At 36.3% G+C, this 14,754-nt stretch overlaps 1 protein-coding gene across 1 annotated transcript; it reads left to right on the top strand.

Annotated features, from left to right (window-relative positions):
* The first annotated feature begins 557 nt into the window (after positions 1–557).
* On the top strand, positions 558–3,144 carry LOC122059794. The gene is made up of 4 exons (XM_042622827.1): positions 558–2,255; positions 2,355–2,662; positions 2,771–2,996; positions 3,094–3,144. Exons 1-4 carry the CDS (start codon positions 558–560, stop codon positions 3,142–3,144), a joined length of 2,283 nt encoding a protein of 760 aa, XP_042478761.1.
* Positions 3,145–14,754: the final 11,610 nt, after the last annotated feature.

The following is a 14,754-nucleotide window of genomic DNA, read 5'->3' as shown; positions in this document are numbered from 1 at the left end:
AATGGAGACATACAAATATGCCTTCCATTAGAAGAAGAAGGGAATATGGAAAGAAATAATCTAGCTGACACGAATTACTTGAATGATGGGGAGAATGACTTGGATGATGGGGCGGATTCTATGGATGGATCAGATAATGGGTTGGTTGGTGGAAATGGGTCTCTTCTGGGTCAACGTTCCTATAGAAATGTTGTTTCATCTGGTGGGGCTGGGAACAACACCCATAGGGCCATACAACAGAAGGAATCTTCAAGCTCCATTTACCATGGTAGTGGTGATCGGGTGATGACCCTGTCTAGGCATGGCGAGCAACATGAGACTGGTCAGTGTCAAGCACTGCAATGGTACAACAATGTCATCTCGTCATTCAACCCTCTTGAGATTAATGGTGGCACGGTGGTGGTTAATCATAAGGAGGTGGAGCAGATAGACAAAACTCTCTGCGAAAGGGAGGCTTTGGATCTGGTTCCTGGAAGACAGGGAAAGGGGAAACACCTGACCAATACAGAGCAGACTTTGCGAAAGTCTGGCCGTATTGCCTCATCAAAAAATAGTAAATGAAAGCCCTCTATTGGAATATTAGAGGGATAAAGAAGGCTGCCGCAAGGTTAGCTTTGAGGAATATTTTAAGGGACAAAAGACCTGATTTCCTTTGCATTGCCGAACCTATGATTCCCTCTGACGCCTTTCCTACGTTGTTCTTCAACAAGCTGGGTTTCGACCCTGATTTCATCCATAACGAGCGTCTTGGCGGAGTCTCAAATCTATGGCTGATTTGGCGAAGAGGTGTAGCAAAGCCTGTTGTGCTATCGTCTTCTGAGCAGCAAATCTCTGTCTCTGTGCAATGGGCTCAGGAAATTTTCATCTTATCTGTAGTGCATGCCAAATGCCTAAGAGCTGCTAGAAGAGAATTGTGGACCGACTTGGTGGCAACCCATCCTGGGCTGACTACTCCTTGGATGATTTTTGGAGATTTCAATGCCACCCTTCTATCTTCTGAAAAAAGGGGGCCTGGAATTTTCAACCTGGGATCAGCGGGAGATTTTGGCGCAATGGTGGATACTTGTTCTCTAATTCAAGTTCCTTCGCAGGGAAGGAAATTCACATGGACTAATAACAGGAGAAGGGGACATGTCTCTGCAGTGCTCGATCGAAGCTTTTGCAATGAGGCCTGGATTTCTTATTTTCAAGAATGTCACCAATTTGTCTTGCAGAGAGTGGCGTCTGACCATACTCCCATTTTGGTGGTGTCTGAAGGCTCTGAAAGACCAAAAAACTGTCCTTTTCGCTTCCAGAGGTTCTGGGCAGACCATGAGGGTTATCTAAATGCAGTTAAGTCCTCCTGGGTGAATGACATTCCTGGATCGCCAATGATGGTTATGGCTCAAAAATTAAAAAGATTGAAGGTCTTCCTGCGCTCCTGGGCAAAAGAAAATTTTCCAAATTTTAATTTGGAGATGATGGAGGCAAAAAAATGCATGGAGGAGATCCAGACTGAAATTGACAGAGATGGGATAAATGACTCAATTTATGCCAAAGAAGCTGATGCAAAGACCAGATATCTGAAGGCACTGCAAAATTATGAGAAATTATGGGCTGAAAAATCTCGTTCTAGATGGAGGAATCAAGGAGACAGATGCTCAAAATTTTTTCACATCTCAGTGAAGATTCGGCGAATGAAGAACTCCATTAAATCTCTGAAGATGGTTGATGGGACCCTGATCTCTGATAGAGAGCAGATCAAGGAATATGTTGCGGGCTATTATGAGCATTTTCACAAAGGTACTCCCCTTACCAATCACATGGATTTATTGCAATGCATTCCTAATGTATTGGAAGAATGGGATAGAGGTCGATTAGATGGTATTCCCTCTGACTCTGAGATTAAGAATGCGGTGTGGGATCTTGATCCAGATAGTGCTCCTGGTCCAGATGGATTTCCTGGAGCTTTTTATAAATCATGTTGGGACATCATATCTTCAGATTTGTGCAATGCTATCAGATGGTTTTTCAGAACTGGGTTCATGCCTTACGGCATTAATAATAATTTCCTGGTTTTGATTCCTAAAATTGAAGGAGCACTATCCCTTGACAAATTCACGCCATTGTGCATGGGAAATTTTTTATGCAAAATAATATCAAAGATTCTGGCTATGCGATTATCGTGTGTTCTTCCAAAAATTATCTCTGAGGAGCAAGGGGCCTTCCAGAAAGGGAAGATCATTCATTCCAACATATCACTTGCCTCGGAGCTGGCAAACATGATGTTTGCATCCACAAGAGGTGGAGGTATGGGTTTAAAAATTGATATCCAGAAGGCGTTCGACACCATCTCTTGGAATTTTATTTTTCAGGTTCTGAGGAGATTTGGATTTTCTGAAAAATGGATCTCTTGGATCCATCAGATCCTTGTTTCTGCCAGAATCTCAGTTCTGTTTAATGGTGGCCCTGTTGGATTCTTTGGTGTGGAGAAGGGTCTGAGACAAGGAGATCCAATCTCGCCTATGCTGTTTATCATTGCTGAAGAGGTTCTTTGTAGAGGCTTATCTGAGCTCCTAGCCAATAACAGCATTAAAGCTCTATCGGGTCCGCGTGGGGCGATTATCCCTACACATATTCTTTTTGCTGATGATGTTTTTATCTTTTCAAATGCTTCCATCAGGTATGTTAAAAATCTCAATAATTTTCTCGCTAAATATCAAAGCTTCTCTGGCCAGAAAATAAATTTAGACAAAAGCAAGCTTTTCTTGGGATCTGTTCCTGCCTCTAGGAAGCAAGCCATTGCAGAAGAGCTTGGTATCTCCATTTGTAACTTCCCCACCCGCTATTTGGGGGTCGAGATCTTTAAGGGAAGGCTGAAAAAGGAGTCGCTTATCCCCATTCTGGATAAAGTCAAAGGGCGTCTAGCAGGATGGAAAGGGAAGATTTTGTCCATGGCTGGACGAGTGGAATTGGTCCGCTCAGTGATCTTGGGAATGATGAACCATAGTTCAGCTGTATATTGGTGGCCTTCATCCCTTATTGCAATAATGGAGAGGTGGATGAGAAATTTTATCTGGACAGGTGAGATTGATACTGCAAAAAAAATATCAGTCAGATGGGATCTTTGTTGCAGGCCTAAGGATGAAGGTGGTTTGGGACTGAGAAGGCTCAGAGACATAAACAAAGCCATGCTCTGTAATATGGTCTGGAGGGTCAAGCATGAGAATTCCTTAGCATGCAAATTCTTAAGGGCGAGATTTTTGAGGGGTGATGGTTCCTTTAAAAAGTCCTATAAGCCTTCATCGATTTGGCCAGGCTTTAGGAAGATGTGGGACTTCATGACCACCAAAGAAGCCTGGATGATTGGAAATGGGGACAGCATAAATTTCTGGTCAGATAAATGGTTGGGCGGCAAATCCATCCTAGAGCTAGTTGGCCTGGAGGGAGAGTCGAGTCTTCTCTGCAAGGGAAAGGTCAGTGACTTCATTGACAATTTTAAATGGAAATTGCCAAATGTTATCTCCCCTTTGCTGCATGAAATTTTTGAGAAAATTCGAACCATTAAAATTCCATCTTATCCCTGTGAAGATATGTGCCTGTGGAGTCTATCATCTGATGGGATTTTCAATTCTAATTCTGCCTGGGAAGATATTAGGATTCGTAATCCGAAAGTGCCATGGTTCTCTTTGATTTGGGGTAAAAAGATGCAACCCAGGGTGTCTATCTTTGGTTGGAGAATGGTGCACGACAAGCTCCCTACAGATGACGCTGTTCAAAAGAGGGGCATAGTCCTTGTCTCTAAATGTAGCTTATGTGGAATGGAGGCTGAGACATCTTCTCATGTTTTCCTTCAATGCTCCTACTCCGAAGATATATGGCTCTTTTTTTGTGGATGCTTCAATGTGCAATGGCAGCCAGCTGGAACCATGGCCGATTTCCTCACATGGTGGAGAAGAAAACAGAAATCAGTTTGCTGCAAAGAGGCATGGATCATGGGGTTACTAACAGTGGCTGATCACATTTGGCGCGAAAGAAATATGAGAAGGCATGATGGCAAGGAACGACCGGCAAGATACCTGAAGCAGATGATTCTAGAGGATATTCAGTTTGCTAAGCCAAGCACTAAAGGTGAAGTCAAGACAATGTCCGATCTCATTTGCTGCAGGAAGCTTGGTATTCCGATTCAGCGATCTCCACCAAAAGCAATCTTAGAGGTTTTCTGGTGTAGACCCGAGGCAAATTGGATTAAATTGAATTTTGATGGAAGCTCAAGGGGGAACCCAGGTCGTGCAGGTGCAGGAGGAATTTTTCGTGATCACAGGGGAGGCGTTCTTGGATCCTACAAAATTTTTATGGGTGTCTCGGGAGTCTTCGAAGCTGAAATCGAAGGCCTAATGGTGGGGCTGATGCGTGCTAGGGAGATGGGCATTCCATGTCTGTGGGTAGAGACGGATTCTAGTGCTGTTGCAATCTCTATCCAGCAAAATAAAATTCCATGGTTTGCTTTGCAGAGATGGATATTCCTCCAGCCATATTTGGAGAGTATAACATGGAAAATAACTCACAACTTCAGAGAAGCGAACTCAATTGCCGACTACCTGGCTAGAGATGCGGCGAAGACAGGGATATCAGCCATAAATGTTGACTTTCCTGCCAACATTAAGGATTTCATCAGAAGAGATGCTGAGGGCAGACCAAACTATAGATTTGATTAGTGGGATTCTCTTTCCCCTGCTGATGGCAATGCCGAAGGTGGGGGTCAGGGAATCGATTTTATTTTTGATTCACTCTATTTTCTCAGTTTGATGTACCTCTGTAATTTCTTCCTTTTTCTTCCATTTTAATATAATGACTTTCTAGCGAAAAAAAAAAGAGAAAGGGATCTTGGAAAGTCCACAGGACGATAGATGTAGTTCTGACAGAGAAGGAGGAAGCATAGTAACAGCTTGTATCCATTCAGTTGAAGACTTACCTGTAAATCTCACAGAATTCATGTTTAGGTACCTCAAAGAAGATAGACCAGATACCCACTGAAGATTGTTGACAGTTGTTGGCTCATATTCATCATAACCCGAATTGAGATCAAGATATTGCAATGTTGACAAGTTTCCAAGGTGAGGAGGAATTGTTCCACTGAATGATGCAGAAGAGAGATTGAGATACCTCAAGTTCTCAAGTGAACCGATGAAGTTTGGAATATGGGTTCCTTGAAAATTGTTGAAGCTGAGGTCCAAGTAATTCAAGTGTTTCAATTTGAGCAATGAAGGACTTATCTTTCCACCCAAAGAAGTCAATCGGGTAGCATCCCAATCGATATCTATATATGTATATTCATAGACATGTTTATATAAATAGACATGTTTATATACATAGCCATATCCATCAAAGTCTCGGTATACTGGTAGATTTTGTAAGTCGAGTTTGATGACATGGCCGGTCACATTGTTGCAGCCCACACCTCTCCATGTGCAGCAATCATCACCAATCCAAGAAGAGAGCCGCCCTGAAGTGTCATTTAAACCACCTTTGAACTCGATCAGTGCATGTCTCTCTTCCTCCATGCAGCAGCTCACAGTGAGATTCTCACTGAGACCTCCAACAACAAGGTATAGAAAACCCAGAAGCAGGAGCAGAAGAAGAAACTGAATAGATTTACTAAAAGCTAAACCATCCATGGCTATAACTCACTCAATTCGATCTGATTGATTGTACCAAAATGTTTGATGCTCAAATGATACTTATATAAGATCGGACATTCTGAATTACACCGTGGTTTACACGGCTGACTTCACCTTATTAAAACATTTTATGACTGACTTGAACAATAGCTCAAATAGTGGTCGCTGATGGAAGTTTGATGGAAATTGCCAAGTGCCAATTGCCAATCACAAACATATGAATATGTTTGAACCATAATGTGTGGTCATTAAATGACAAAGACTTGACCCTTATTTGCTACGGTATTGACTTTGGGTCTTCTTTGATGGTATTAGTCTCATAAAGAAGAGAGGATGAGATTATTCTCTGAACATGATGAGGTGTAGGATATGCCACCTCACATAAGATAGTTTATTATTTTCTCAGGCAATAGAATGCTAAAAGATTAAGGAATCAAGTATTGGTACTTCAAAGACATAGAAATTAAGCAATGACAAACCTAAAAGATTAGTTTCTTCTCTTAAACCCATTGGAGATTTGTGTTCTTCGTTTCTCATAAAACCCTTGGCCCAGCCTGCTAAATTATTGGGCTTTACCAGTGCTGCCTCACTAAGACTTTATATGACGACCTGACCCGTAGTTCACACTCCGGTCAGCTGTAAAAGTTGATGGAAGTTTGGTGGAAATTGCCAACCAACAAGGACTTGACCCTTGGGGTCTTCTTGGCGGTGATGGTCTTCAAAAAGACATGAGAGGATGAGACTGTTATTAGTCTTCGCATCCTGCATTTTATATTTTATTTTTTTAGCTTGTGTTATGCTGCAATATGCAGGTTGGATGAGTCAAATATTTTACCCAAACTAACCCCAAGGGGGTACTCGTGTTGGTAAAGGACCTTCGCCTTAGGAAGCCTGTGGTTCTGAGTTCGATTTCTCTTACCTCCGTGGGACCACTCACACAGGGATGTTTAGTGCTCTTCATTGCTCTTTCAATGAAAGTTGAATGTTTCTTATTCAATCCCAGTATGACCCAGTCTATGCGGTTGTGGAGTCAGTATGGGCTTAGAGGGACTAGTCAGGCTGAAGGCCTGGATACCCGTCGTCGAGCAAAAAAAAAAAAGTATTTTACCTAAACTTAATCCATATCTATCAAAATCTTTCATCAAATAATTTCTGATTTTTTAATAAAATAAATGGGAGGGTTCTTGAAAGGTAATGTGTCCCTCACACCAGTATAAGGGCCAATAAAAATAGTTAGAGAAATATTGATAGGGGTGGGATTTTCACCTTTCATGAGGGACAGGGCAAACATTTCGCCCCACTTTTGTCTTTTGACATAGGAACCGCTCTGCCCTTTAGGTTTCTTTTCCCCTAAAATAATTATTCACTTCTCTTTTTCTTATTTTTTAAAAATTTTCACATTATCTCTTGATGATATTTGTTTTTGTTTTCTTTGTCTACTTTAGCTTCAATATATCTCTTGTATAAATTAAAATCATATAGGTATATATTTCATAATTTTTAAAGTTATATTATCCTTTTAATGTCAACAAGGTATGGTATTTGATGTATGTGATACGGATTGATCAATTTTTTAGCACATATTTTATCATGTATTAATTTAGCCTAAGAAGTACATACTAGAATAATTTAATACTTTAATTAATTTACTAATTCGATGAGAAATTTTAGAGAATATCTACCACATGATCTGAGGGTGTTTGTATAGATGTTAAAATTAAATATAGACATTAAAGAAATAATATAGCATTAATAATTATGCAATACATTGTTAGGTCACCTCAATGTGTACTTAGGAGATAATTTTTTTAAGTGAAGAGAAAAATAGAGAAAATGAGGAGTAATCTGAATATTTAAATAGGGAGTAAAAAAATCATTAAAAACAAAACCATAGGGACAAGAAGAGTTGAAATTTGTTTTATTGACGGAATCAGAAAATAATCCATAGAGACTTTGGGTAGATATAGGCTTATTATAAGGGATTATAAAAAATTCTCTTTTTTTCTTATAGGTTCATTATAAGGGATTGGTAAACATGGTTTCAGAACATGGTATCGGAATGGGTACCAGCCATCCCAAAATCGTTATGATATCGAATAACCGGTATCAAATAGAAATGCCATATTTTCTCTTAAAATAAAAATATATATATATATATATATATACACACTATTATAAAAGCATGTATTCACGCTTCATGGTTAATCTTTTATTGGACTACTTTACCCTTCTTATTCTTCTTGTTTATTTAAATTTCTTAACTTTAATCTTTCTTATTTTACTAATTTTTTTTGTATCCTTTGTTTTTTTTCTTAATAATTACATGAAAAATCCATATTTTCTATATTCTCTCTCCTCAATTGCTTTCCTAGTTTAAAAAACATCTATATAATATTTTCAAGATTCTCTCTCCTCTATTGTTTTCCTAAATTCATTTGATTCTTTTTTTATGAAATAAACTAATTCGTTCATCATCTATACTTACAACAAAAAAAGAAAATCCCTATTTTCTAGATTCTCTCTCCTCTATAGTTTTCTTAAATTTGTTTCATTTTTTTTCTTTTTAAGGAAACTAAATTAATTTCGTCTTATATATTTAAAACAAAAAAAAAACCCCTATTTTTTAGATTCTCTCTCAATTGCTTTCCTAATTTAAAGAAAATATATATTTTCAAGATTCTCTCTCCTCTATTGTTTTCCTAAATCCGTTTATTTATTTTTTTTATACAAAACTAAACTAATTTCATTCATCATCTATATTTATAAATAAAAAAAAAATCCCTATTTTCCAGATTCTCTCTCAATTGATTTCCTTATTTAAAGAAAATATATATTTTCTAGACTCTCTCTCCTCTATAGTTTTCCTAAATTCGTTTGATTCCTTCTTTTTTTTTTAATGAAACTAAACTAATTTCATCATCTAAATTTACAAATAAAAAAAATCCCTATTTTCTAGATTATCACTTGATTGCTTTCCTAATTTAAAGAAAATATATATTTTCTAGATTCTCTCTCCTCTATTGTTTTCCTAAATTTGTTTGATTCATTTTTTTTTTTTAATGAAAATAAAAAAATTTCATCTTATATATTTAAAACAAACAAAAAAAAAATTCCGATTTTTTAGATTCTCTCTCAATTGTTTTCCTAATTTAAAGAAAATATATACTTTCTAGATTCTCTCTCTTCTATTGTTTTCCTAAATCCCTTTTTTTTTTTTTAATAAAACTAAAATTATTTCATTCATCATCTATATTTAAAAAAAAAAAAGTCCTTATTTTCTAGATTCTCTCTCAATTGCTTTCCTTATTTAAAGAAAATAGATATTTTCTAGATTCTCTCTCCTATATAGTTTTCCTAAATTCGTTTGATTTTTTTTTTTAATGAAACTAAACTCATTTCGACATGTATATTTACCAAAAAAAAATCATATTTTCTAGATTATCTCGTGATTGCTTTCCTAATTTAAAAAATATATATATTTTTTCTAGATTCTCTCTCCTCTATTGTTTTCCTAAATTCGTTTTATTCATTTTTTTTTTAATGAAACTAAACAAATTTCATCTTATATATTTAAAAAATGAAAATCCATATTTTTTAGATTCTCTCTCAATTGTTTTCCTAATTTAAAGAAAATATATATTTTCTAGATTCTCTCTCCTCTATTGTTTTCCTAAATCCGTTTATTTTTTATTTTTTATTTTTTTTATAAAACTAAACTAATTCTTTCATCATCTATATTTACAAAAAAAAAAAAAAATCCTTATTTTCTAGATTCTCTGTCAATTGCTTTCCATAGTTAAAGAAAATATATATTTTCTAGATTCTCTCTCCTCTATAGTTTTCCTAAATTCATTTAATTCTTTTTTTTGTTCTTTTTTTTTTTAATGAAACTAGACTAATTTCGTCATGTATATTTACCAAAAAAAAAAAATCGTATTTTATAGATTATCTCTTGATTGCTTTCCTAATTTAAAGAAAATATATATTCTCTCTCCTCTTTAGTTTTCCTAAATTCGTTTGAATCTTTTTTTTTTAACTAAACTAAATTCATCATCTATATTTACAACAAAAAAAATAAAATCCCTATTTTTTTTTTTTTATCTCAATTGCTTTCCTAATCTAAAGAAACTATATATTTTCCAGATTCTCTCTTCTCTATTGTTTCCCTAAATTCGTTTGACTCTTCTTTTTTTTTTTAATGAAATTAAACTAATTTCGTTTATCATCTATATTTACAACCAAAAAAAAAAAATCCCTATTTTCTAGATTCTCTCTCAATTGCTTTCCTAATTTAAAGAAAATATATATTTTTTTAGATTCTCTCTCCTCTATTGTTTTCCTAAATTGTTTGATTTTTTTTTCTTTTTTTAATAAACTAAACTGATTTCATTTAGTTTCTTTATCGACAATGCTCTCTTAAGCTTGAGAAAGGTTGATGGAGGCATTGCTACTGTATCAAAGTTTAGTGGAAGACCAACTGAGGACATTGTTCATGAGAAAGAGAAAGCATTGCGCTCTACATTTCTTAGGGATGATCTACACGTACGAAGGGCTGTTTGCTTGCTTGTTACAATGATTCTAGACTGATGTGGAGTTTCATAATGGTACAAAATAATCTTTCCCTCACATTTTATTAGAACTATTTCCTCTGTTTTGTTTAGCTCTGGGTAGGTTTTATGTGGTTCTCCAAATAATGATGATCTCATTATATACAATATTTTTTTTATCCACTTTTCTGTTTTATGACGGCACTCACCAGTAGTATAGGTAATGGTGAACACAATAAAATCCTTAGTTTGCTTCTCTTTCAGTTTCCCTGAAAATTTTTCTTTGTTGTTGTTTCATATAAGGGTGTTAATCGGTTCAGTTTCGGCTTAAACGGTGCGAATCGGTTTGGTTCACATTTATTTGACTAAAACCATAACCGCACCATTTACTAAACTGTTCCACTTTCTAAAACATTGACCGTTTAGTAAACGGTTTCGATTTCCACCGTTTCTAAACGGTGTCAGTTTCATGGTTTTAAATGGTTTTGGTTTCGGTTTATTCCATACGGTTTGTAAAATGGTTCACAATCGGTTTGTTATAACTTGCAACCATCTCTAAACTGAAGATCATAAGCTTATCAAAAAATAATTGACAACCACAAATAAGAGATTCTATATTAACGATGATATGTCTTAATTTGATAATCTAGTGCTATTTCTTTGCATGGTCATTCTCAAACATTTAGACCTAATATCATACAACATCCAAATCTAGCCTTCTACACCTCAATTTGATCTAATTGATTGTACCAAAATGTTTGATGCTCAAATGATACTTATATAAGATCGGACATTCTGAATTACACCGTGGTTTACACGGCTGACTTCACCTTATTAAAACTTTTTATGACTGACTTGAACAATAGCTCAAATAGTGGTCCGCTCTGTGTGAAGCTGATGGAAATTTGATAGAAATTGCCAAGTGCCAATTGCCAATCACAAACATATGAATATGTTTGAACCATAATGTGTGGTCATTAAATGACAAAGACTTGACAGTCATTTGCTACGGTATTGACTTTGGGTCTTCTTTGATGGTATTAGTCTCATAAAGAAGAGAGGATGAGATTATTCTCTGAACATGATGAGGTGTAGGATATGCCACCTCACATAAGATAGTTTATTATTTTCTCAGGCAATAGAATGCTAAAAGATTAAGGAATCAAGTATTGGTACTTCAAAGACATAGAAATTAAGCAGTGACCAACCTAAAAGATTAGTTTCTTCTCTTAAACCCATTGGAGATTTGTGTTCTTCCTTTCTCATAAAACCCCTGGCCCAGCCTGCTAAATTATTGGGCTTTACCAGTACTGCCTGACTAAGACTTTATATGACGACTTGACCCGTAGTTCACACTCCGGTCAGCTGTAAAAGTTGATGGAAGTCTGGTGGAAATTGCCAACCAACAAGGACTTGACCCTTGGGGTCTTCTTGACGGTGATGGTCTTCAAAAAGACATAAGAGGATGAGACTGTTATTCGTCTTCGCATCCTGCATTTTATTTTTTATTTTTTTAGCTTGTGTTATGCTGCAACATGCAGGTTGGACGATTACTAACAGGTATTTTACCTAAACTAACCCCAAGGGGGCAGCCGAGTTGATAAGGGACCTTCGCCTCAGGAAGCATGTGGTTCTGAGTTCGACTCCTCTTATCTCCTTGGGGTCACTCACACGGGGATGTTTAGTACTCTTCATTACTCTTTCAGTGAAAGTTGAATGGTTTTCATTCAACCTCACTAGTCAGGCTGAAGGCCTGGATATCCGTCGTCAGTTAAAAAAAAAAAAAGTTTTACCTAAACTTAATCCATATCTATCAAATAATTTTTTATTTTTTTAATAAAATAAAAGGGAGGGTTCCTGAAAGGTAATGTGTCCCTCGCACCAGTATAAGGGCCAATGAGAACATGTATAGAAATATCGATAGGAGTGGAATTTTCACCTTTCATGAGGGACAGGTCAATCATTTCGCCCCACTTTGTGTCTTGACGTAGGAACCGCTCTGCCATTTAGGCTTCCTTTTCCCTAAAATAATTATTCACTTCTCTTTTTCTCTTGATGATATTTGTTTTTGTTTTCTTTTTCTACTTTACCTTCAATATATCTCTTGTATAAATTAAAATCATATAGTATATATTCCATAATTTTAAAGTTATATTATCCTTTTAATGTCAACAAGGTATGGTATTTGATGTATGTGATACGGATTTGATCAATTTTTTAGCACATATTTTATCATGTATTAATTTAGCCTAAATACATACTAGAATAATTTAATACTTTAATTAATCTACTAATTCGATGAGAAATTTTAGAGAATGTCTACCGTATGATTTTAGGGTGTTTGTATAGATGTTAAAATTAAATATAGGCATTAAAGAAACAATATAGCATTAATAATTATGCAATACATTGTTAGGTCACCTCAATTTGTACTTAGGAGATAATTTTTTAAAGTGGAGAAAAATAGAGAAAATGAGGAGTAATCTGAATATTTAAATAGTGAGGAAAAAATCCTAAAAAAACCATAGGGACAAGAAGAGTTGAAATTTATTTTATTGGAGGATTCAGAGAATAAGTACTCCACAGAGAGTTGGGTAATATAGGTTTATTTTAAGGGATTGGGAAAAATTCCCCTTTTCTTATAGGTTCATTATAAGGGATTGGCAAACATGGTTTTAGAGTATGGTATTAGAATGGGTATCAGTCATCTTCAAAATCGTTATGATACCGGATCGCTTGTATCAGACAGAAATACCATGTTTTCTCTTAAAAATAATTTTTTGACTTTTTTTTACCCCTGATCCGTACCATTCAACTAATACGATATCTGCCACATATCAGGATTGGAGACATGCTAAACTTATATGAGCCATTATCAGTACTTAGAACCATATTGACAAAAGATATCTACAACAATATTTCTTTCAAGGTATAGAACCCAAAAGCAGAAGCTGAAAAAGAAACTGAGAATAGATTTTATAGCAACTAAACCACCCATGGCCATATTAGATACGAAACTACTTAATTCACTCAATTCGATCTAACTAATTGTATCCAACTGCTTGATGCTCAAATGATAATGAGATCGAGTATTTTGAATTACCCCGTGGTACACACGGCGACTTACTAGAACCTTATATTTATCAAATACCCAAATAAATAGAATAAAGTAATCAAACTATCTAAAATATCTTTAAGATCCCTTCGAACTATCTAAAATATCTTAAGACCCCTTCTTTTTTATATATGTGTAGGGATGGGAAGTAGATAACAATCAAAAGGCTTAGACGCGAGACCTCCTAGTGAGCATGCTCCTTTTTTTTTTTATAAAGATCAGCAAAAGAATATCAATAAATCATAATAAGGTAATTACAGAGAGCGCAAAACACATTGAGTTATTATTCCACCTTCGGCATGGCCATTAGCAGAATAATAACTCAATCAAAATATGAAAATTACATAAATCAGTATCAAGGCCTTTTTTGGAAGTCCCAATTCACATCCGAAAAATAAAAGAGGGAAAGTTATTCCAATCTATGGAAAATTTTGTGGTTGCCCCATGCTTCGCCAATTTGTCAACAACTGAATTGACTTCTCTGTAGTAGTGAGAGATAACCCAAGAGATGTTGTTCAAATATCTCTTATGAAAAATCCACCTCTAAGCAAAGCATCAAGGGATTTTATTGTTTCTAATGCAAGTAACCACTGCATTAGAATCACATTCAATCCATAGTCTCTCCATCCCCAAATCCTGACCATGCTTTAAACCATGAGAGAAAACAGCAAATTCAGCCATGAAATTTGTCCCAACTCCCTCATAATGCAAAAATCACTTCAAGGGTCTACCATAATAATCTCTAAAAATCCCAACAGCTCCTGAGCATGGGCTTTTTGTGCATCACAACTCATTAATTGAGATAGACAATTTGTTGGTGTATGATGTCTTGTATTCCGTCGCAGTTTAATCCAGGGAGTACTGGTGCAGCACCTAGACAGGCAGGACGGCGGTCCCACTATATAGCGGTTAGCGGGCCAAGGGGGTTGCAAGGGGGGCAGGAGGCCCCTCTGCATAGCAGGGGGTGTAGGGGGGCGCAGCCCCCCGCTTGAATTTTTTTATTTGAGGGCAATTGTAGTTTAATCCGGATTAAGGTTTTTTCGCTATATATTTATAGCGAGGGTCTCTTTCTCTGTAATACAAGCAATATGGAGAGGTGTTAGGAAGAGCGCTGTAACCCTATTCTCCATTGATAGTGAAGCAGGATCTCATCTCACTGGGGACGTAGGCAACCTTGCCGAATGCAATGCCCCGCTTCTTAAACCCGGTCTGATTTCGCCGTTGAACCGGTTTAACCATGCAGGAACCGAGCCAGAGGAAATTAGAACAGGTTCCTTATGGGCTATGATGGCACGGGTGACCTTAAACACCGGCTGGCCCGACAAGTCCGAGCCAGTGCCAGAAGAGACGGGAGTGCCCAAACCGTGTACGTGCACCTACCATAAAGCTATGTACGGATAAAACAGGTATTATATCTGTATTTTAAGGTATA

Source organism: Macadamia integrifolia, chromosome 13, assembly GCF_013358625.1.
Source record: "Macadamia integrifolia cultivar HAES 741 chromosome 13, SCU_Mint_v3, whole genome shotgun sequence".
NCBI classification, from domain to species: domain Eukaryota; kingdom Viridiplantae; phylum Streptophyta; class Magnoliopsida; order Proteales; family Proteaceae; genus Macadamia; species Macadamia integrifolia.
Note: the sequence above shows the minus strand (reverse complement) of the source record. Positions and strands in the feature narration are given on the sequence as shown.

Bases quoted from the DNA above. Each gene is read 5' to 3' on its own strand.
- LOC122059794 (XM_042622827.1), top strand. From the start codon at position 558: ATGAAAGCCCTCTATTGGAATATTAGAGGGATAAAGAAGGCTGCCGCA. The intron at 2,256-2,354 runs GCAAACATGATG...TTTATTTTTCAG, and splicing joins TATCACTTGCCTCGGAGCTG to GTTCTGAGGAGATTTGGATT. The intron at 2,997-3,093 runs GTATATTGGTGG...AAAAAATATCAG, and splicing joins TGATGAACCATAGTTCAGCT to TCAGATGGGATCTTTGTTGC.